We start from the raw sequence: 24,492 nt of genomic DNA on the forward strand, positions 1-24,492 counted from the left end.
CTGGTCCCGGTTATCTGAAACTCTGCCCTCTCTCTTTAACACCAGTCTGGAGTAAGCTGCTGCCATGCTCAGTCCAACGGGGATGGCATCCATCACTGGGTGAGCTGTGCACACAGCTCTGTTCCTGGCTCTCACACGGAACCTTCTTCTCTGCGCGTCACACATTTATAGATATATATATAGCCAGAGAGGAGAGAGAAAAATAATCAGTGAAAGAATTGGGGCCGGCCGGCTGCCTGGATGTGAGAGAGCCGAAAGTAGGTTGATCCCATAAGGATTCAGCCTCTCGTCAACCTGTCGTCACTAGAAATCCAGCTCAGCCTCTCTTCCTGCACCGCAGCCGCGGTCTGTCAGTGCCCAGGAGTCAGGTTACCCACAGAGACGGAGGGTGGTGGGAGCCTGCAGCCGAAACCCTTACCCCCCCTGCCCAGTCTTACCCCCCTCCCAGCCTGAACCCCCCCCTCCCAGCCTGACCCCCCTCCCAGCCTTACCCCCTAGCTCTGCCTTACCCCCCTCCCAGCCTGACCCCCCTGCCCAGCCTTACCCCCCACCCAGCCTGACCCCCCTGCCCAGCCTTACCCCCCCTCCCAGCCAGACCCCCTAGCCGAGCCTTACCCCCCTCCCAGCCTAACCCCCCCTGCCCAGCCTTACCCCCTCCCAGCCTTACCCACCTTCCAGACTTACCCCCCAGCTTTACCCCCTCCTAGCCTTACCAACCTCCCAGCCTTACCCCTCTCCCAGCCTTACCCCCCCACCCCAGCCTTACCCCTCTCCCAGCCTTATCCCCTCCAGACTTACCCCCCCCAGCTTTATCCCCCTCCTAGCCTTACCCCCCCCCCCCCAGACCATCCTTACCCCCTTTCTCAGCCTTACCCCCGCTCCACTCCAGCCCAGCTTTACCACCACCACCCCCCCCCCCCCCCCCTTGCCCAGCCAGAGGCACCAACATTACAGCAAACGAATCAAATAGCGCAGCCCGGCTGCCCAGCCGCTCACCAGTCCTCACCACCCCCCCCCCCCCCCCCAACCCCCCTTCCCCTCACACACCACCCCTCCTCCTGCCTGAGATGTCACCTCTCTTGCTGCTCCTGGGCACTCTCGCTGCCCTGACTGCCACCCACGCCAGCCCCCTCAGCTCGTGTACCAGGCAGCCCTGCCTCAACAATGGGACTTGTGTAACTTTGCCAGGGCAGCTGGCAGCCTACAACTGTACCTGTGCCCCTGGATTCGCGGGACAACATTGCCAGGTAAGAGTGAGGGGGTGCTGGGCACCCCTGTGATGGGACAGTGTGTGTCGGGGGGTGGGGGAAGAGGGTCATTTTAAGGGGTGCAGACTGTGAGCTGCCAGGGGATGAGGTGTGTGTGGGGGGGTGGGGGGGCTGTGTGTGGGGGGGTGGGGGGGGGGGGGGTGGGGTTGCCCCCCGTGTGTTCACTGCTGCCTGTCTCAGTAAATCATTGCAGTCTGGGTGTTTTCCTGCCTGTCCCCCGGTAGCCCATTGCCCATTTGTTCAGGGAGGGTCACATCCAAAGGGCCGCTCCCCCCCCCCCCCCCCGCGCACAGACCGAGGTGAAGCTGCCGGTTTGTTGTCAGCCAGCCGGCTCCTTGCTGCCTGGGGACGCTTCCCGCGCTCACACAGGCTAAACCCGGAGCTAGCAGCTTCATCCCGGTGTGAGGGAGTGAGTGTGAGGAGGGAGTGTGTGGGGGGGGGGGGGGGGGGAGTGTGTGTGGGGGGGGGGGGGAGTGTGTGTGGGGGGGGGGGAGAGTGAGTGTGGGGAGGGAGTGTGTGTGGGGAGGGAGGAGTGGGGAGGTGGGGAGGGAGTGTGTGTGGGGAGGGAGGAGTGGGGAGGGAGTGAGTGTGGGGAGGGAGTGTGTGTGGGGAGGGAGTGAGTGTGGGGTGTGGGGAGGGAGTGTGTGTGGGGAGGGAGTGTGTGTGGGGAGGGAGGGAGTGTGGGGAGGGAGTGAGTGTGGGGAGGGAGGGAGTGTGGGGAGGGAGGGAGTGTGGGGAGGGAGTGTGTGTGGGGAGGGAGGGAGTGGGGAGGGTGTGTGTGTGGGGAGGGAGGGTGGGGAGGGAGTGTGGGGAGTGAGTGAGGGGAGGGAGTGGGAAGGGAGTGAGTGAGGGGAGGGAGTGAGTGTGGGGAGGGAGTGGGGAGGGAGTGTGTGTGGGGTGTGAGTGAGGGGAGGGAGTGGGGAGGGAGTGAGTGAGGGGAGGGAAGTGAGTGTGGGGAGGGAGTGAGTGTGGGGAGGGAGTGAGTGTGGGGAGGGAGTGAGTATGGATAGTGGGGAGTGAGTGTGGGGAGTGAGTGAGGGGAGTGAGTGTGGGCAGTGGGGAGTGAATGTGGGAGTGTGTGGGTAGTGGGAAGTGAGTGTGGGGAGTGAGTGTTGGGAGGGAGTGAGTGTGGGGAGGGAGTGTGGGTAGTGGGGAGAGAGTGTGGGGAGTGAGTGTGGAGAGGGAGTGAGTGTGGGGAGGGAGTGTGGGTAGTGGGAAGTGAGTGTGGGGAGTGAGTGTGGGTAGTGGGGCATGAGTGTGGGGAGGGAGTGAGTGTGGGTAGTGGGGAGTGAGTGAGGGGAGGGAGCGAATGTGGGTAGTGGGGAGTGAGTGTTGGGAGGGAGTGAGTGTTGGGAGGGAGTGAGTGTGGGGAGGGAGTGTGGGTAGTGGGGAGAGAGTGTGGGGAGTGAGTGTGGAGAGGGAGTGAGTGTGGGGAGGGTGTGTGGGTAGTGGGGAGAGAGTGTGGGTAGTGGGGCATGAGTGTGGGGAGGGAGTGAGTGTGGGGAGTGAGTGTGGGTAGTGGGGAGTGAGTGAGGGGAGGGAGCGAATGTGGGTAGTGGGGAGTGAGTGTGGGGAGTGAGTGAGGGGAGGGAGTGAGTGTGGGGAGTGAGTGAGTGTGGGGAGGGAGTGTGGGTAGTGGGGAGAGAGTGTGGGGAGTGAGTGAGGGGAGGGAGTGAGTGTGGGGTGTGAGGAGTGAGTATGGGTAGTGAGTGTGGGGAGGGAGTGAGTGTGGGGAGGGAGTGAGTGTGCGTAGTGAGGAGTGAGTGTGGGTAGTGGGGAGTGAGTGTGGGGAGGGAGTGAGTGTGCGTAATGGGGAGTGAGTGTGGGTAGTGGGAAGTGAAATGAAATGAAAATCGCTTATTGTCACGAGTAGGCTTCAAATGAAGTTACTGTGAAAAGCCCCTAGTCGCCACATTTCGGCGGCTGTTTGGGGAGGCTGTTACGGGAATCGAACCATGCTGCTGGCCTGCTTGGTCTGCCTTCAAAGCCAGCAATTTAGCCCTGTGCTAAACAGCCCCATGAGTGTGGGGAAGAGTATGGGATGTGGGGAGTGAGTGAGGGGAGGGAGTGAGTGTGGGTAGTGGGGAGTGAGTGTGGGGAGTATGTATGGGGTGTGGGGAGTGAGTGAGGGGAGGGAATGAGTGTGGGTAGTGGGGAGTGAGTGTGGGGAGTGTGTGGATAGTGGGGAGTGAGTGTGGGATGTGAGTGTGGGGAGTGAGTGTGGGTTGTGGGGAGTGAGTGTGAGGAGTGAGTGTGGGTAGTGAGGAGTGAGTGTGGGGAGTGAATGTGGGTAGTGGGGAGTGAGTGTAGGGACTGAGTGAGGTGAGGGAGTGAGTGGGGAGTGAGTGAGGGAGGGATTGAGTGTCGGGAGTGAGTAAGTGTGGGGAGTGAGTCTGGGGGCAGCATGGTAGCATAGTTGTTAGCACCGTTGCTTCACAGCTCCAGGGTCCCAGGTTCGATTCCTGGCTTGGGTCACTGTCTCTGCGGAGTCAGCACCTTCTCCTCATGTCTGTGTGGGTTTCCTCCGGGTGCTCCGGTTTCCTCCCACACTCCAAAGATATGCAGGTTAGGTGGATTGCCCTTAGTGTCCGAATTCCCCCTTAGTGTTGGGTGGGGTTACTGGGTTATGGGGATAGGGTGGAGGTGTGGGCTTGGATAGGGTGCTCTTTCAAAGAGCCGGTGCAGACTCGATGGGCCGAATGGCCTCCTTCTGCACTGTAAATTCTATGAAATCTATGAAATCTATGAGTGTGTGGGGAGTGAGTGTGGGGAGTGAGTGTAGGAGTGAAGGCAAGGAGGGAGTGAGGGGAGGGAGGGAGTGTGTGAGGAGCGAGTGAGTGTGGGGAGTGAGTGAGTGTGGGGAGGGAGGGAGTGTGGGGAGTGAGTGAGTGTGGGAGGGAAGGGAAGGAGGGAGTGAGGGGAGGGAGGCAGTGTGTGAGGAGCTAGTGAGTGTGGGGAGTCTGTAAGTGTGGGGAATGAGGTAAGGGAGTGTGTGGGGAGTGAGTGAGTGGGGAGTGAGGGAGGGAGTGAGGGGAGTGAGGGAGGGAGTGTGTGGGGAGTGAGGGAGGGAGGGGAGGGAGAGTGTGTGGGAATGAGGGAGTGTGTGGGGTCAGGGAGTGAGGGAGTGAGGGGAGGGTGGGTGTCTGGAGAGTGAGGGAGGGAGTGTGTGAGGTGTGAGTGAGGGAGGGTGTGTGGGGTGAGGGAGGGAGGGAGAGAGTGAGGAGAGGGAGGGAGTGTGTGGGGTGAGGGAGTGAGGGGAGGGATGGAGTGTGGGGTGAGGGAGAGAGGGAGTGTGTGGGGAGTGAGTGAGGGAGAGAGTGAGGGGAGGGAGGGAGTGTGTGGGGTGAGGAAGGGAGGGAGGGAGGGGAGGAAGGGAGTGTGTGGGGTGAGGGAGGGGTATCTCCTCTCCTGTGGGGGTGGGGGCTCATTGAGGTGTCTGTCGTGTTATGTAATTTGGAATAACACATGCTGCCACTTGATGCAGTTTTGAGTAAAAGATGCTCCAGACTTTCAATGTGTTTTATTGAACTATTAGCACAGTTCTCAATGAGTTCGACTCTCTGCTAATCTAAATGTACAGTAAGAAGTCAAAATACCAGGTTAAAGTCCAACATGTTTGTTTGAAACACTAGCTTTCGGAGCACTGCTCCTTCCTCAGATGAATGAAGAGGTATGTTCCAGAAAAATTTATATATAGACAAATTCAAAGATGCCAGACAATGCTCAGATTGCGAGCATTTGCAGGTAATTAAGTCTTTACAGATCCAGAGATAGGGGTAACCCCAGGTTAAAGAGGTGTGAATCTGTAAATTCAGCTGGTGTTGTCAGACTTCTTACTGTCCTCACCCCAGTCCAATGCCGGCATCGCCACATCAATCTAAATGTAGTAACTCAGTCTAACTGAACCAACCTTGCTCTAAGCCACGTGCTGGGCTGTGATGTTGAGGATAATCCCCGTCTCACTCTGTAGATGTTGGTCTGTGGAAAGAGGTGGGGTGTGAGTGCCTCATCCCTTTTATAGTGAGATACCACCCCTGAGTGTCCTGACTGCTCATTGGTCATGTCCTGTTCTATGTGTTCATTAGCTGCATGTTTGCATATCATTACATCTTCCTTTTTTTAAAGTTTTGTTGGCGAATGTGAATGTATTTACATGTGAATGCGTGTGTCTAACGTGACTGATGACAACAGAGCAGAGCAAACAAAACAAATGTTCACAAGTCCAGTCTCTGAGGCTTGCAACTGATCCCGGTCGACCACCGGAAAGGTGGCGGAGGGGACGACAGCGCCTTAACAGGCGGGATGGAAGCCTGACTGGTGGCCTCGTGGGGCGAGGTATCAGGAGGTGGCAATTCAACATATGGAAATGGGGGAGAAAGTGGTTGGGGCAGGCAACTTTGCGCAGTGCCCATCAATTCCTTTGCACGATGGATCCATCAGCCATACATACAACGACAGCTGGGGCAGACCACCCACCATGCGGTATCTTGATCCTGACAGTGTGTGACGGGGATAGCATGGCCAGATCAGTGGCGTGGGCATCATAACCCTGCTTTTGACGGTCTCTGAGCTGCTGCATCTTCTGCAGCACCGGGAGGTGATCCAGGTTGGGCAGGTGTATGGCTGGAAGCATCGTCCGCAGGTCCCTGTTCATTAGGAGTTGAGCCGGCGACATGCCAGTGGACAATGGAGTTGCCCTGTACGCGAGCAGTGCAAGGTGTATGTCGGAAGCAGAGTCCGTGGCCTTGCAGATGAGTTGTTTCACAATGTGCACCACTTTCTCGACTTTCCCATTGGACTGCGGATAGTGCGGACTGGAGGTGACATCCTGGGAATTGTATGACTTGGCAAACGTGGACCATTCTCGACTGCTAAAGCACGGGCCATTGTTGCTCATGACGGTGATTGGGATGCCATGCCTTGAGAACGTCTCCTTACAGGCTTTGATGACGGTCCGAGAGGTGAGGTCTGGGAGCTTCAGCACCTCAGGGTAATTCGAGAATTAATTCGACCATTCGCATCAAAGAGGTCGATGCCAACCTTGGACCACGGAGAGGTCACTATGTCGCTGTTGGAGTGTCTCCTTGCTCTGCGCTGGCTGGAACCGCTGACAGGTAGCACAGTTCAGGACCATGTTCGTGATGTCCTGGCTGGACCCAGGCCAGTAGACAGCTTGCCGGGCTCTGTGTCTGCACTTCTCGATGCCCAAGTGTCCCTCATGAATCTGCCGCAGCACCAAGCTCTGGAGACTGAGCGGAATGCCCCAATCCAGCTTGAGGAGGATACCATCAATCACCGTCAGGTCATCCTTCACATTGTAAAATTGTGGGCACTGCCCTTTCTGCCAGCCGTTGGTGAGGTTGTGGATGACGCGCTGCAATAGGGGGTCCTTGGCTGTCTCATCACGGATGAGAACTACCTTCTCATTTGTCGCCGGGAGAGTGCTGGCATACAGCTGCACCTGCGATTCAATGTGCTGGATGGTCTCTAGCGGCTCACTGGGCGAGGTGACGGAGCGGGACAATGCATAGCGATGATGAGCTCCTTGCCAGGTGTGTACACCAAGTTGAAGTCATACCTCCTAAGTTTAAGCAGGTTTCTCTGCAACCGAGGTGTCATGTTGTTCAGGTCCTTGTGGATGATGTGGACCAGAGACCTATGATCCGTCTCGACAGTGAATATCGGCAGACCGTAGACATAATCATTAAATTTGAGGATGCCGGTGAGAAGACCCAAGCACTCCTTCTCAATCTGTGCATGTCTGGTTTCAGTGGGCGTCATCACCCTTGATGTGTGGGCTACTGGTACCCAGGATGATGTGTTATCTTGTTGAAGCAACGCCGCACCGATGCCATCCTGACTCGCATCTGTGGATAGCTTTGTCTCCCAGTCCGGGTCGAAGAATGCCAGGATTGGTACAGTGGTGAGCTTGGCTTTCAGCTCCAGCCACTCTGTCTGATGTGCCACTTTCCACTCAAAGACTTTTTCACCAGGTTGCGTAGGGCCGTGGTGTGAGTGGCCATGTTTGGAATGAACTTGCCCAGAAAATTGACCATACCCAAGAAGCACAGCACCGCCTTTTGTCCTCGGGGACCTTTATCGCCTCGATGGCCTTCATTTTGTCTGTGTCCGGGTGCACACCATGCTGTGAGATCCGATCGCCTAGGAACTTGAGCGTCGATGTGCCAAAACATTTAAACCTGTTTAACTTTAGGCCGTTGGCATGTTGAAATATCTTCTGGAGACGGGACACATGTTCTTCACACGAGCCTGAATCTTTTCCATTGTGCCGGTATACATTCGCTGGTCGTCACGGATCTTGCTGAGTTGAACTAACTAGATTGAACAGACCCCTGGTATCATGTCGTGTTATGTAATTTGGAATAACACAAGCTGCCACTTGATGCAGTTTTGAGTAAATGATGCTGCAGGACTTTGAAGTGAGTTCAATGTGTTTTATTGAACTATTAACACAGTTCTCAATGAGTTTGACTCTCTACTAATCTAAATGTAGTAACTCAAGTCTATGTGAACCAGCCTTGCTCTAAGCCACGTGCTGAGGATACACCCTGTCTCACTCTGTAGATGTTGATCTGTGGAAAGAGGCGGGGTGTGAATGCCTCATCCCTATTATAGTGAGGTACCCCCCTGAGTGTCCTGACTGCTCATTGGTCATGTCCTATTCTGTGTGTCCATTAGCTGCATGTTTGCATATCATGACAGTATCTCCTTTCCTGGGTGGGGGTGGGCTCGGTGAGGTATCTCTCCTGGGTAGGAGCTCAGTGAGGTATCACCTCTCCTGAGGGGGGGGGGGGGGCTCAGTGAGGTATCACCTCTCCTGGGGGGGGGGGGCTCAGTGAGGTATCACCTCTCCTGGGGGGGGGCTCAGTGAGGTATCACCTCTCCTGGGGGGGGGGGGGGCTCAGTGAGGTATCACCTCTCCTGGGGGGGGGGCTCAGTGAGGTATCACCTCTCCTGGGGGGGGGGGGGGCGGCTCAGTGAGGTATCACTCTCCTGAGGGGGGGGGAGGGTTCAGAGGTATATCCTATCCTGGGGGGGTCTCTGTGAAGTATCTCCTCTCCTGGGGGGGGGGGGGTAAGTGAGATATCTCTCCTGGGGGGGGGGGGGGGGGGCTCAGTGATATCTCCTCTCCTGGGGGGGGGGAGCTCAGAGGTATCTCCTCTCCTGGGGGGGCCTCAGTGAGATATCCTCTCCTGGGGGGGGGGGGAGGCTCAGTGAGATATCTCTCCTGGGGCGGGGGCTCAGTGAGATATCTCCTCTCCTGGGGGGGGGGGCTCAGTGAGATATCTCTCCTTGGGGGGGGGCTCAGTGAGGGATCTCCTCTCCTGGGGGGGGGGGCACAGTGAGATATCTCCTCTCCTGGGGGGGGGGCTCAGTGAGGTATCACCTTTCCTGGGGGGTGGGCTCAGTGAGATATCTCCTCTCCTGGGGGGGGGGGGGGCTCAGTGAGATATCTCTCCTGGGGGGGCTCAGTGAGGGATCTCCTCTCCTGGGGGTGGCACAGTGAGATATCTCCTCTCCGGGGGTGGGGGGGGGGGGGGGGGGGCTCAGTGAGGTACCTCCTCTCCTGGGGGTGGGTGGAGGGTTCAGAGGTATCTCCTCTCCTGGGGGGGGGGGGGGGCTCAGTGAGGTATCTCTCCTGGGGGGGGAGCTCAGTGAGGGATCTCCTCTCCTGGGGGGGGGGGGGGGTACTGTGAGATATCTCCTCTCCTGGAGGGGGGGGGGGCTCTGTGAGGTATCACCTTTCCTGGGGGGGGGGGGCTCAGTGAGATATCTCCTCTCCTGGGTGGGGGGGGGGGGGTTCAGAGGTATCTCCTCTCCTGGGGGGGGGGGGTTCAGAGGTATCTCCTCTCCTGGGGGGGGGGGGCTCAGTGAGGTATCACCTCTCCTGGGGGGGGGGCTCAGTGAGGTATCACCTCTCCTGGGGGGGGGGGGCTCAGTGAGGTATCACCTCTCCGGGGGGGGCGGCTCAGTGAGGTATCACCTCTCCTGAGGGGGGGGGGGAGGGTTCAGAGGTATATCCTATCCTGGGGGGGTCTCTGTGAAGTATCTCCTCTCCTGGGGGGGGGGGGGGGGGGTAAGTGAGATATCTCTCCTGGGGGGGGGGGGGGCTCAGTGATATCTCCTCTCCTGAGGGGGGGGGAGCTCAGAGGTATCTCCTCTCCTGGGGGGGGCTCAGTGAGATATCCTCTCCTGGGGGGGGGGAGGCTCAGTGAGATATCTCTCCTGGGGCGGGGGCTCAGTGAGATATCTCCTCTCCTGGGGGGGGGGCTCAGTGAGATATCTCTCCTTGGGGGGGGGCTCAGTGAGGGATCTCCTCTCCTGGGGGGGGGCACAGTGAGATATCTCCTCTCCTGGGGGGGGGGGGCTCAGTGAGGTATCACCTTTCCTGGGGGGGTGGGCTCAGTGAGATATCTCCTCTCCTGGGGGGGGGGCTCAGTGAGATATCTCTCTTGGGGGGCTCAGTGAGGGATCTCCTCTCCTGGGGGTGGCACAGTGAGATATCTCCTCTCCGGGGGGGGGGGGGGGGGGCTCAGTGAGGTACCTCCTCTCCTGGGGGTGGGTGGAGGGTTCAGAGGTATCTCCTCTCCTGGGGGGGGGGGGGCTCAGTGAGGTATCTCTCCTGGGGGGGGAGCTCAGTGAGGGATCTCCTCTCCTGGGCGGGGGGGGGGGGGCACAGTGAGATATCTCCTCTCCTGGAGGGGGGGGGGGCTCTGTGAGGTATCACCTTTCCTGGGGGGGGGGGGGCTCAGTGAGATATCTCCTCTCCTGGAGGGGGGGGCTCAGTGAGATATCTCCTCTCCTGGGTGGGGGGGGGGGTTCAGAGGTATCTCCTCTCCTGGGGGGGGGGGGGGGGGTTCAGAGGTATCTCCTCTCCTGGGGGGGGGGGGCTCAGTGAGGTATCTCCTCTCCTGGAAGGGGGGGGGGGGCTCAGTGAGGTATCACCTTTCCGTGGGGGAGGACTCTGCGAGGTAGCACCTCTCTTGGGGGGGGGGTTGCTCCTCTCCTGGGTAAACGCTTGTTGGTGGTGGAATGTGAGGGTCAAGGTGATTCAATGACAGGAGCTGGGATGTCTACCTCACTCTCACCCTCTCGTCACTCTCTGCGCACTTTCACGTTACCCCTCCCACCCCCAGTCCAATGTTGAGGCAGGTTAACCCCCGCCCCCGGTCCAATGTTAAGGCAGGTTAACCACCACCCCTCCCCCTCCCGGTCGGGGCCTTGTTCACTTTGACATCTTGTTGAGGGGAGCAGCTGAGGACAGAGTAGCTGTTCCCGCAGACAGCGCAGCGCCGCAATGCTGACTGGAGGGGGGGGGGGGGCGCAATGCTGACTGGAGGGGGGGGGGGGGGGTTGTTACTGTGAGAGCATTTCTCAGGAATACCGGCGGCACTGCTCCGCTCGCTGCTTCCCTCATTCGCCCTCATCTCATTTCCGGCCAATTATTTATTGAGTATTAAAATATAACCTGGCCGGGTTTGGAAACAGCAGGTTTACAAAGCCAGAGGATCCAGAAACGCCCCTTGTCCAGGGGGGTTTAACCTGGGCGTTAATAACCCAGATTCTGATTGATCTATTGCTGAATGTTAAGAAAGCTCCCAGTATTTTACAATTCAAAGAGGGACTGAGAGCTCCCTTCCCTGCTCCTTAGCTGCACCCTCTGCTTTTATTAGGCTGTGAACTATTCCGAATCCTTCTTAAAGATTTGTTACAGAATTCATTTGAAGGATAAATCATCTGTGAAGTCCATGGATTCCTCCCCCCACCCCCCCCCCCCCCCCCCCCCACACGCAAAGAAAGTATGAGTTCCATTGCAGGAGGATGCAGGAATGTATAAAACGAGTTCATACAATCACAGAATTGTTACAACACAGGAATTAGGCCATTGATGCCATCTGTGCTAGACCCCCCATAGGAGTAATTTACCTCGTGCCATTCCCAACCTTCTCCCCGTAACCCTGCACATTCTTCCTTCTCAGATAAGAATCCAAGTCCATTTTGAATGCCTCCATTGACCCTGCCTCCACCACAATCTCAGGCAATGTGCTCCAGACCTGTACCACTGGCTGCTGACACAGTTTCTCTTCATGTTGCCATTGTTTCCTTTGTCAATGACATCCACACCTGCTCGCAGCCGGCGGGAACTCTGCGCACAAGGTCGGGGACGGCCTGTGGGGGCGGTGAAGGGGGATGCCCCGATGGGGTCTGGCCCACGATCGGGGCCCCCAGATCGGCGGGCCGGTCTCTCCAGCCCCGGCCCTATTTTGTTACATGGCGGCCCCTGAACCCCCGTGTCATGTTGCGTCGGGGCCAGCGCACTGAGGAAGTCCACACCCATGCGTGGGTTGGCGTGGAGCTACTGTGGATGTGCCCAGTTGGTGCCGAGAAGATAGGCTGGAGCGGCATGAACTGCTCCAGTAGTGCCCGAGCCTGTTTCGCGCCGTCGTGAAACGTGCGGCGTTCACTCTGCCTCCATTTCGGAGAATCCCACCCCAGATCCCTCATTCTGAACACCTCAATCAAGTCATTCAATCAACCTTCTCCTCCAAGGAAAACAGTTTCAAATTCTTAAATCTAACTACACAACTGAAGTTTCTCATCATTGGGGCCATTCTGGTGAATCTTTTCTACACCCTCTCTAATGCCTTCACGTCATTCCTAGAATGTGGTGTCTAGAACAATACTCCAGCTGTGACCATACCAGTGTTATTGACAGGTTCAACTGAACCTTTTTTGCTTTTATACTCTATTCCCTTATTAATAAAAGCCGAGGATGTTGTATACTTTATCAATCGCTCTCAAACTGAGCAAGTTGATGGGAGAAAGAATTGGGATCTTGAAATTGACAAGTTTTCAGCACATAGCAAAACTGATTTCAATGATTCTCTTCCTTTTATAGTATAGTGGATATATGTGGGGGCCGGTTTACCTCTGTTTTAAAAAATTTGTTCTTTGGAATGTGGGAGCCAGCATTTGTTGTCCATCCCTAATTGCCCTTGAACTGAGTTGTTTGCTAACCCATTATGTTGGGGGCAGTTAAGAGTCAACTGCATTGGTGCTGTGACAAAGGGGAAGGCAGGCAGGGGGTTTGGGTCTTCCGAACCAGGGGCGGGATTCTCCGACCCCACCCGCCGGGTCAGAGAATTGCTGGAGTAGGTGCTGACGACAGGGGGACTGGAGAAGGGAGTAGTGACGGCGGTTTACAGAGCAATTTTGGAAGAGGAGAAGGAACAGCTGGAAGAGATCAAGGCAAAGTTGGAGGAAGAGTGGGAGAGGGTATGGAGGAGCGGTTCTGGTGTGAAGTGCTCCGGAGAGTGAACACCTCCACCTCGTGCGCAAGGTTGGGGCTGATACATCTGAAGATGGTATATACAGCACACCTCAGAAGGGTGAGGATGAGCCGGCTCTTTGAGAAGGTAGAAGATGTGCTGGGGGCGGGTGGGGGGGGGGGGGGGGGGGGAGCCTCAAATCAGGTTCATATGTTTTGGCCCTGTCCAAAGCTAGAGGATTATTGGAAGGGGGTTTTTAGGGTAATCTCTAAAGTGGTGCACCTGAAACTGGACCCGGGCTCTCGGGAGGCCATATTTGGGGTGTCAGACCAGCCGGGGTTGGAAACAGGTGCGGAAGCAGATGTTGTAGCCTTTGCCACGCTGATTGCCCAAAGGCAGATCCAGTTGGGATGGAGATCAACCTCTCCCCCCTGTGCCATGGTGTGGCGGTGGGACTTGCTGGAATTCCTAACTCTTGACTAGGTTAAGTTTGAACTGAAGGGAAGGATGGAGGAGTTCTACAATTCATGGGTGTTATTCATTCTGCACTTTCAAGAATTGGATAGCATTGAACATTGGTGTGGGGGGGGGGGTTGGGGGACTGTATGTGTTAATGGTGACTATGGGCGATTCCTGATTCCTTTTTGTTATTTGTTCATGTTAACATGCGGGCTGCTGTTTGGAGGTTTGGTGGGAGGATGGGATTGTTGTTGTTGATATGGTGATTGACATTATATTTGTTGCTGCTTATTGCTGATTGTTGGTGGGTGTAAATTTGGGAGAAAATGTGAAAAAGGAGGAGAATAAAGATATTTTTTAAAAAAGAGTCAACTGCATCGCTGTGTGGGTCTGGAGTCACATGTAGGCCAGACTGGGTAAGGACGGCAGATTTCCTTCACTGAAGGACATTAGGGAATCAGATGGATTTTTATGACAATCGACAATGGTTTTATTGGTCATCATTAGACTTTTAATTCCAGATTTTTATTAAATTCGCCATATGTCATGTGGGATTCGAACCTGGGACCTCAGAGCATTACCCTGGTCTCTGGATTACTACTCCAGTGACAATACCACTACACCACTGCCTCCCCCCCCAGTTGGTATGGCTGGTTCGTGACGCAGAGGGTATAGCGCGGGTTCAATTCCTGTACGGACTGATGTTATTCATGAAGGCTTTTCAACCTTGCCCCTTGCCTGAGGGGTGATGTGTTGGGTATGCTGGGTCTGCGAGGACTGCGTTTACCAGTGCAGTAAGAGAGACAGGCTACCAACACTTGTAGAAGTACAACTCTATTTTATTTAACTATGAGCTGTTAAACATACTTGCACTGTGGGTTGACACTATGTTAGGTTGACTGGAGACCTGAGGCTAACTTGACCAGACTATACTGCTAGCACACGGTAGATGTTCGTGTTACTGATCACGGGCCCTGGCTGTCTCAGAGGCTGCATCCCGAATGAGCGGGAAAACTAGTGCCCTCTGGCTTTATAGTGGCCGTGTCCTGTCTGGTGATTGGCTGCTGTGTTCTGTGTGTTGATTGGTCTTTCAGTGTGTCAGTCAGTGTCTGTCTATGCACCATCATATACTTGTGTGTATATTATGACAAGGTGTGGTGACCCTCAGGTTAAACTGCCACCAGTCAGCTCCCCTCCTCAAAGGGGAAAGCAGCCTATGGTCATTTGGGACTATGGCAACTTTACTTTATAGTGGGTATACTGAATATTCCAATTGTTTCCAGTGGAAAATTAAAAAATGCCCTAGTAACAATTACCTCCACTCCAGGTGCTTTGAGAACAGTGGCTACAATAGTTCATTTCTTCCACACCTTTGCTGCGCCACTCCTGCTGACTTTCCAGGGAAAGGTCACGCGGTCATCAAGTTAACCTGATTGGACAAAAATATGGAGTGGGATTCTCCGGTGCGCCAGCCACCTTTTCCTGCGTGGCGCGTCCCTGCCAGCAGCGGGATTCTGCATTGTTAACTACCGTTTAACTCCCAAGCTCTGGTAAATCAAGAAGACTCAACAATTACCCTTCATAAACAAGCACTGACAACTAGCATCATAACCAGTCTTCTGGATTTTCCAATAATGATTGAAGATAAGCAATAATTTTTCATGAGCTTTATATGTTTGACTTATCAATTAACTAAAATTATTTAAATATCTTGCAAGGTACTTTTTATTGCAGATGCAGATTTTAATTGGGCGGCTGATTGCACCTGTTCTTGCGAATCAATTACATTTTATTGCTGTTTTTTCATTCTTTCTTTCTCACTAATTCCCTCTGCTGCTGCCTTGACGGTAAATTTCAGCAGGCTATGTAACAGCTTTGGGCAAACAATGCAAATTGCTGTTGAATGAGAGAATGAGAGAGCTTTGCAGTGAAATCCAGTCTTCCCAATGCTCACACAGGCCTGCTATTCTGCAGCAGCTCAGTGGTCAGGCCCTTCACACATCCCCCTGACCCAAATGCTCGTAGAGTTCCTGACATTACTCAATGGGAGACCAATGAATTTGGCTTTGACTCGTGGTGAATCCTGGGATCTTTATGCTGTGTACCAAGAGACGTGGTGACGCATTGGTGCAGTCCACCGTGTCATTCAGAGAAACAAATAGCTCACATAAAAGCAAACCTTGTAATTCATGGTGTATTAATCCCCCTTCTTGCATAAATTTCCAGCAACCACCAATGAGGGAAGATTACCTCTGTGTACAGTCTGCATTCAAATTGTAAGCCTGGTTGGGAAGAACATTTTGCTATAGTACAAAGTGGAATTCTCCTCTGCTGAATGTCACAAATCAGTTTTTGCAGTGTGATATCCCACACACTGAATTTGTCTACTGCTTCATGAATCCCTTTTAATTGTATCCTCGATTCAGCTCAGTCAGTAAATGAACCAGCAGAATGTGTAAAGTGACAAGTAAGTTGGGTTCAACTTCAAACTCAATAGTAAATCTTTATCCTATTCCGAGACTTGGGAAATGGTTTGCAATGTGATAGACGTCCTTTGTTTAGGGCAAGTGTGATTTGATATTGTTTTGTGAAAATGACGGTGCATTTTAATGAAATAGGAAATGTAGCTAGATGTCAAAATGTAGAGGGCATTCTGTAGACTGCATTAGGATGGATTTATTTCTTGTCTAGTGAGAGCGATGGCAGCTTATTAATGCACTATTTTTACAGTGATTATCATGTATCATGCAGCTTTAACAATGGCAGGAATGCAATCTACAAAGACCAGGGATATTAAGAAATTAAGGGGTTGGTCTTCGGTTGATATTGTTCTTTGGTTGCCTGGTTCGGAAGCCCATGCTGTCATGAATGTAGGACATAGAAACATAAGAACTAGGAGCAGGAGTAGGCCACCTGGCCCCTCGAGCCTGCTCCACCATTCAATGAGATCATGACTGATTCTTTTGTGGACTCAGCTCCACTTTCCCACCCGAACACCATAACCCTTTATTCCTTTATTCTTCAATATCTATCTATCTTTATCTTGAAAACATTTAATGAAGGAGCCTCAACTGTTTCACTGGGCAGGAAATTCCATAGATTCACAACCCTTTGGGTGAAGAAGTTCCTCCTAAACTCAGTCCTAAATCTACTTCCCTTTATTTTGAGGCTATGCCCCCCAGTTCTGCTTTCTCCTGCCCGCATCTATCCTATCTATTCCCTTCATAATTTTATATGTTTCTATAAGATCACCGCTCATCCTTGAAAATTCCAACGAGTACAGTCCCAGTCGACTCAACCTCTCCTCGTAATCTAACCCCTTCAGCTCTGGGATTAACCTAGTGAATCTCCTCTGCACACCCTCCAGAGCCAGTACGTCCTTTCTCAGATGAGACCAAAACTGAACACAATACTCTAGGTATGGCCTCACTAACACCTATACAGTTGCAGCATAACCTCCCTAGTCTTAAACTCCATCCCTCTAGCAATGAAGGACAAAATTCCATTTGCCTCCTTAATCACCTGTTGCACCTATAAACAAACCTTTTGCGACTCATGGACTAGCACACTCAGGTCCCTCTGCACAGCAGCATGTTTTAATAAATATAAAGGATTATATTTAAATAATAATCCCTTTTGCTGTTATTCCTACCAAAATGGATAACCTCACATTTCAACATTGTATTCCATCTGCCAGACCCTAGCCCATTCACTTAACCTATCCAAATCCCTCTGCAGACTTCCAGTATTCTTTGCACTTTTTGCTTTACCACCCATCTTAGTGTCGTCTGCAAACTTGGACACATTTCACTTGGTTCCCAACTCTAAACCATCTATGTAAATTGTGAACAATTGTGGGCCCAACACGGATCCCTGAGGGACACCACTAGCTACTGATTGCCAACCAGAGAAACACCCACTAATCCCCACTCTTTGCTTTCTATTAATTCACCAATCCTCTGTCCATGCTACTACTTTACCCTTAATGCCATGCATCTTTATCTTATGCAGCAACCTTTTGTGTGGCACCTTGTCAAAAGATTTCTGGAAATCTGGATATACTACGTTCATTGGCTCCCCGATGTCTACCGCACTGGTAATGTCCTCATAAAATTCCACTAAATTAGTTAGGCATGACCTGTCCTTTATGAACCCATGCTGCATCTGTCCAATGGGACAATTTCCATCCAGATGCCTCGCTATTCCTTCCTTGATGATAGATTCCAGCATCTTCCCTACTACCGAAGTTAAGCTAACTGGCCTATAATTACCCACTTTCTGCCTACCTCCTTTTTTAAACAGTGGTGTCACATTTGCTAATTTCCAATCCACTGGGGCCACCCCAGAGTCTAGTGAATTTTGGTAAATTATCACCAGTGTATTTGCAATTTCCCTAGCTTTTAGTACTCTGGGATGTATTCCATCAGGGCCAGGAGACTTGTCTACCTTTAGCCCCATTAGCTTGCCCATCACTATTCCTTAGTGATAATAATCATCTCAAGGTTCTCACCAGCCATAGCCTCATTTCCATCAGTCACTGGCATGTTATTTCTGTCTTCCAATGTGAAGACCAACCCAAAAAACCTGTTCAGCTCCTCAGCCATTTCCTCATCTCCCTTTATTAAATCTTCTCATCCTCTAAAGAACCAATATTTACCTTAGCCACTCTTTTTTGTTTTATATATTTGTAGAAACTTTTACTATCTGTTTTTATATTCTGACCAAGTTTACTCTCATAATCTATCTTACTCTTCTTTATAGCTTTTTTAGTAGCTTTCTATTGCTCCCTAAAGATTTCCCAGTCCTGTAGTCTCCCACTAATCTTAGCCACTTTGTATGTTTTTCCTTCAATTTGGTACTCTCCCTTATTTCCTCAGATATCCACGGTCTATTTTCCCTCTTTCTCCCATCCTTCCTTTTTGTTGGTATAAACTTTTGCTGAACACTGTGAAAAATCGCTTGGAAGGCTCTCCACTGTTCCTCAACTGTTTCACCATGAGGTCTTTGCTCCCAGTCTACCTTATCTAGCTCTTCAGGTCCCAGGTTCGATTCCCGGCTGGGTCACTGTCTGTGTGGAGTCTGCACGTCCTCCCCCTGTGTGCGTGGGTTTCCTCCGGGTGCTCCGGTTTCCTCCCACAGTCCAAAGATGTGCGGGTTAGGTGGATTGGCCATGCTAAATTGCCCGTAGTGTCCTAATAAAAGTAAGGTTAAGGGGGGGGGTTGTTGGGTTACGGGTATAGGGTGAATACGTGGGTTTGAGTAGGATGATCATGGCTCGGCACAACATTGAGGGCCGAAGGGCCAGTTCTGTGCTGTACTGTTCTATGTTCTATGTTCTTCTCTCATCCCATTGTAATCTCCTTTGTTTAAGCACAAAACACTAGTGTTTGATTTGACCTTCTCATCCTCCATCTGTATTTTAAATTCCACCGTATTGTGATCGCTCCTTCCGAGAGGATCCCTAACTATGAGATCATTAATCAATCCTGTCTCATTACACAGGACCAGATCTAGGACCGTTTGTTCCCTCGTAGGTTCCATTACATACTGTTCTCGGAACCTATCACGGATACATTCTATAAACTCCTCCTCAAGGCTACCTTGACTGGCCTGGTTATACCAATTGACATGTGGATTAAAATCCCCCATGGTAACTGCTGTACCATTTCTACATGCATCAGTTATTTCTTTGTTTATTGTACGCCCCACCATAATTTTGCCATTTGGTGGCCTATAGATTACTCCTATCAATGACTTTTCTGTCTTACTATTCCTGATTTCCACCCAAATGGATTCAACCTTATCCTCCATAGCACCGATGTCATCCCTTACTATTGTCCGGATGTCATCCTTAAATAATAGAGCTACACCACCTCCCTTACCATCCACTCTGTCCTTCCGAATAGTTTGACACCCTTAGATATTTAACTCCCAGTTGTGACCATCCTTTAACCATGTTTAAGTAATGGCCACTAAATCATAGTCATTCACGATGATTTGCGCCATCAACTCATTTACATAGAAATCGGAGTGGGCCATTCAGCCCACTGAGTCTGCTCTGCCATTCAATTATATCATAACTGATCATCGAAACTCTGAGGAATGCAGGCCCAGTTTCCAGTCTGTCCTCTTAAGATCTCCATTCCAGGGATCAGTCTCGTGAGCCATTGTTGCACTCCTTAGTATATCCTTCCTTAGATAAGGAGATCAAAACTGTTCACAATACTCCAGATATGGTCTTACCAATGCTCTAAAAAATTTCAGCAACACACCTTTATTCCACTTGCCTTCATTAAGGATTATTTCGCCTTCATGCTGGCTTTTAGTGACTCATGAACAAGGACACCCGGGTCGCTTTTGACACCAATACTTCCTATTCTCTCACTATTTAAGAAATATCCTGCCTGTCTGTTTTTTTTGATACCAAAGTAGATAACTTCATACTTATTCACATTATATTCCATCTGTCCTGTTCCTGCCCATGCTTTTAGCCTGTCCACGTCCACTTGATGCCTCCTTTCATCCTCCTCACCAATTTACATTCCACCTAGTTTTGTGTCAGCAACAAATTTGGAAATATTACATTTCGTCCCCACATCCAAATCATTAATACAGATTGGAATAGCTGTGGCCCTGGCACTGATCCTTGCCTCAGGAGTAACAACCTGCCATCTACTCTCTGTTTTCTGCCTGTTAACCAATTTACAATCCATCCCGTGTTAGTATATTTCCCCCAATCCCACGCTCTCCAATTTTGTTTACTAATCTCCTATGTGGGGCCTTATCAAAAGCCATCTGAAAATCCAAATACATCACATCCACTGATTCTCCTTTATCTATGCTACAACTACTTGTTATGCTCTTGTGCGTGTCCGGTTGGAATAAGTGCACTAAAAAATGTCTAGTTCTTGACTAGTTAAATATTTATTGTTAAACAATAACGTGGGTTAGAAAACCATAAGAAAATTATCAAAAACTACTAACAATTATAGATTATCTAAGAGCTATGACAAACATGACGATCCACTATAACGACTATCTCCAGACTCCCTGAGGTAACAGTGTCATGTGGTTGTTCTCTACTGCCACCTCCTGGTTGGAGGTCATATACATTTCTAATTACATGATTGCTTAAGCATATCATCACAGTAATATCCTCAACAAACTCCCAATGGGTTTGTCAAACACGGTTTCCCTTTCATAAATCCATATTGACTCTGCCCAATTTTATCATTATTTTCTCAGGATCATATCCTTTACAATATTCTAACATTTTCCCTACTACTGATGTTAAACTAACACATCTCACATCTGCAATTCTCCATTCTCCCTCTCCCTCCCTTCTTAAATAGCGGGGTTACATTTGCTACTTTCCAGTTTGCAGGATATTTTCTAGAATTGATTGTATTTTCAAAGGTAACCAGCTCCTTCACTGCATCACTGCACTTCTGTGCCGTGACATCATTATCCAATGACATCAGGTCATCGTGCACGTGCAGAGGTTAATTTACTTTTACCATTCTCTTCTCATTATTGGAACAATTTAAATGTTTCTGCATTGAACCAACCCATAATATGAAAAGGGCCAGGTGCATACATTTGAACATGACTAGCGAGGAAATGCTACTTTCATAGCATCCCTGCAGTGCAGAAGGAGGCCTTTCAACCTATCGAGTCTGCATCAACCCTCCGAAAGAAGACACCCAACCAGGCCCGCTCCCCGCCCTATCCCTGTAACCCCATTAGCCCACCTAACCTTTGGACACTAAGGGCCAATTTAGCCTAGCCAATACACCTAACCTGCACATCTTTGGACTGTGGGAGGAAACTGGAGCACCAGGAAGAAACCTATGCAGACACAGGGAGAATTACAAACTCCACACAGTCAGTTACCCACAATCGGAATCGGAACCTGGTGCTGTGATGAGGCAGCAGCGTTAACCACTGTGCCCCCGTGCCGCCCAAAAAAAAAACTAAAGGGGAAATGGGAGGAGGGAAGACAAGGAAATGTGTTTTAAGATTGGGATCCAGTTGCATGCTATGTGCATCGGGATGGAGGGAAGTGGATCATGTTTGAATCCCCTTTGTAGTATGTTCTTTAGCTTATTCGTGAAGAGGCAGAGGTTAGAAAATATTCAGGCCACTGTCCATGGCAATCTCTTTTCACTTGAAAGGATTCATGCTATTGGTGAAAATCCGAGAGAAGCTCTCCTATCCCTATCCTCATGTGGAACAGGCGCCCACTACAAGGAGACTATAGGAAGATTATAGAGGGCTAGTGGGAATAAATTGCCTTCCTCTCCGCTGGCCAAGAAATTAGCATGTGGAAAGGGTTTTGATATTGCTTCACAGAATTAAAACTTTTTGTCTAATCTCTAACAAAAATGGCTTAGTTATCCCAGCTGGAACAATATGAATAATTGAACTTTGCCTAAACTCCCTGAATCAAAGAGTTGTATTGCTGCATTCAAAACCGTGATTGATATCTATAGTACTCTGGCATTTAATTCAGTAATCCCTGGGTTCTGGTGAACTGTCCTTTTTGTAAAACATCCATTATGAATATTTAATGCTCTCTTTGTTTCCATGGTACTGAATGCTTGGCACTAAGCAAATGCCATAAAAAAATATATATTAGTGTGGTAGGATCCACATCACCAAGATAGTCTGCTGTAATATTAATTAATTACTAATTAATATAAGTTATCACATATAAAAATCAAATCACGCAGAAGAGCTAATGCCCAGTGACATTTCAGGCTAATTATGATGCTTTCTGCTTTCCACAGGAGATTCTTAATGGATGTCAGTTATGATTAAATTATTGGTACTTTGTCATTTCAATACTTGAGTATCGAGAATTACAATCCAAATTATCTGGGAAAATGTACATGCTATTGCACTTTAACACTTTATAATGATTTTGCATGTTAATTTTATTATGATAGTTTTCCAAAAAATTAATCCTAAGGGATCCTGCACTCACCAGCCAAAACTCTTCACTATTCTGGAATCAACCTGGGATGAAAAGATAATCTCTGGTTTCTGTTCTTATTGCAGTCCAGCTTCTTAAATCTCTCTCCCCAGTCTCCCCAACAAGTGCAAGAATTTCTTTGTTATTAAGACTGAGGCCACCTCGTCAACACTCTCTGCTGTTTCTCTCACCCTCCCCAACACAGCAGGCCAAGTTTCCTCTAGGGCTAAAATAAAAGCAAAATATAGCAGATATAGAAGGCCAGGGATAGGTTAGAGAGCAGGGGAGATTAGATGACAAAGATGCCATGGAACAAAAAGCAAAGAGATGGTAACGGTAGCAGTGCAGGAAGAAGCACTGGTCCCTCTAACTAGTCCTTGATCTTCCCTTTCGCTCCGCCTGACCTTTTCTTCGACAGCATAAAACCTGTCTTATTTCCACCTTGCCATAGCTCTGAAGAAGATTCACGTGTGTTTACTGTAACTGGCAACTATGCAAGGCAGAACCAGGCCAATCACAACCTTGGTGTCATATTTGACTCATAGATAAGCTGCTGACTATGGGCAGGATTTTCCGGTTGCGTCTACTCTGAGGCTGGAAATTCCTGCTCGAGGTCAACGCACCTTTAAATGATTGGTCAGATTTTCCATCTCACCCGTGACGATTCCATGGTGGGCCAGGCAGGAAAACTCTCCTTCCTACACCACTCTACTTCTGCTCACTGCTCACTGACCTATATTAGCGCCCAGTTAAGCAATGCTTAGATTTAAAATTGTCATCCTTGTTTTTAAATTCCCCCATGGTCCCACCACACCCTATCCATTTAATCTGCTCCAACCCCACAATCCTCTGAACTACCTGCAGTCCTTCAATTCGGGCCTCTTGAGGATTTTGGATTTTAATTGCTCCACCACTGGCAGTTGTTTACCCTTGTAATAAACAACATTTAATTTCCCTTCCTAATCACTTGCTGTACCTGCATACTCAGCTTTTGTGATTCATGTACCAGGACACCCAGATCACTGTGTACTTCAGAGTTCTGCAAAATATCTACATTTAAATAACATGCTGCTGTACTATTGTTCCTGTCAAAGTGGATAAGTTCACATTTTCCCACATTATATTCCATATTGCTATCCATTTGCAGACTCCTTATCTCCTCATCGCCATTTATTTTCCTACCTGCCTTTGCGTCATCAGCAAATTTAGCAACCAATTGGTCCCGTCATCCAAATCATTAATACAGATTCTAAACTGTTCCGTAGCACTCTACTGGTTACATCTTGCCAATCAGAAAATTATCTGTTTATGCCTACTCTCTGTTCCCTGTTAACTAACCAACCCTCTATCCATTCTAATCTGTTGCCCTCATACCATGAGATTTTATTTTGCATAGTAACATGTGATGTAGCACCTTGCCATCTGGAAATTTAAGTATACCACATCCACATGTTCCCCTTTATCCATGTTGCTTTTTACTTCCTCAAAGAACTCTAATAAATTAGTCACACATGAGAAGATACTCCTTTATAACTACCTCTTTGATCATAAGAACATCAGAATTAGAAGCAGGAGTAGGCCATCTGGCCCCTCAAGCCTGCTCCACCATTCAATAAGATCATGGCTGATCTTTTGTGGACTCAGCTCAACTTTCCAGCCTGAACACCATAACCCTTTATTCCTTTATTCTTCAAAAAACTTTCTATCTTTACCTTAAAAACATTTAATGAAGGAGCCTCAACTGCTTCACTGGGCAAGGAATTCCATAGATTCACAACTCTTTGGATGAAGAAGTTCCTCCTAAACTCAGTCCTAAATCTACTTCCCCTTATTTTGAGGCTATGCCCCCTAGTTCTGCTTTCACCCGCCAGTGGAAACAACCTGACCACATCTATCCAACTATTACCTTCATAATTTTATATGTTTCTATAAGATCCCCCCTCATCCTTCTAAATTCCAATGAGTACAGTCCCAGTCTACTCAACCTCTCCTCATAATCCAACCCCTTCAGCTCTGGGATTAACCTCATGAATCTCCTCTGCACACCCTCCAGTGCCAGTACGTCCTTTCTCAGGTAAGGAGATCAAAACTGAACACAATACTCCTGGTGTGGCCTCACTAACACCTTCTACAATTGCAACATAACCTCCCTAGTCTTAAACTCCATCGCTCTAGCAATGAAGGACAAAATTCCATTTGCCTTCTTAATCACCTGTAAACCAACTTTTTGCGACTCATGCACTAGCACACCTAGGTCTCTCTGCACAGCAGCATGTTTTAATATTTTGCCATATAAATAATAATCCCTTTTGCTGTTATTCCTATCAAAATAGATAACCTCACATTTGTCAACATTGTATTCCATCTGCCAGACCCTAGCTCATTCACTTTACCTATCCAAATCCCTCTGCAGACTTCCAGTATTCTCTGCATTTTCGCTTTACCACTCATCTTAGTGTCGTCTTCAAACTTGGACACATTGCCCTTTGTCCCCAACTCC

At 50.0% G+C, this 24,492-nt stretch overlaps 1 protein-coding gene across 1 annotated transcript in view; it reads left to right on the forward strand.

Moving 5' to 3' along the window:
• The first annotated feature begins 1,027 nt into the window (after window positions 1–1,027).
• Window positions 1,028–24,492, forward strand: part of dner (delta/notch-like EGF repeat containing) — a 331,812-nt gene continuing 308,347 nt past the window's right edge. Inside the window, exon 1 of the mRNA XM_038816147.1 lies at window positions 1,028–1,247. Within this exon, the coding sequence (XP_038672075.1) occupies window positions 1,068–1,247 (180 nt within the window). The 5' untranslated portion in view covers window positions 1,028–1,067. The remainder of the gene's footprint in view (window positions 1,248–24,492) is intronic.

Source organism: Scyliorhinus canicula, chromosome 13 (genome assembly GCF_902713615.1).
Source record: "Scyliorhinus canicula chromosome 13, sScyCan1.1, whole genome shotgun sequence".
In the NCBI taxonomy this organism is placed as follows: Eukaryota; Metazoa; Chordata; class Chondrichthyes; order Carcharhiniformes; family Scyliorhinidae; genus Scyliorhinus; species Scyliorhinus canicula.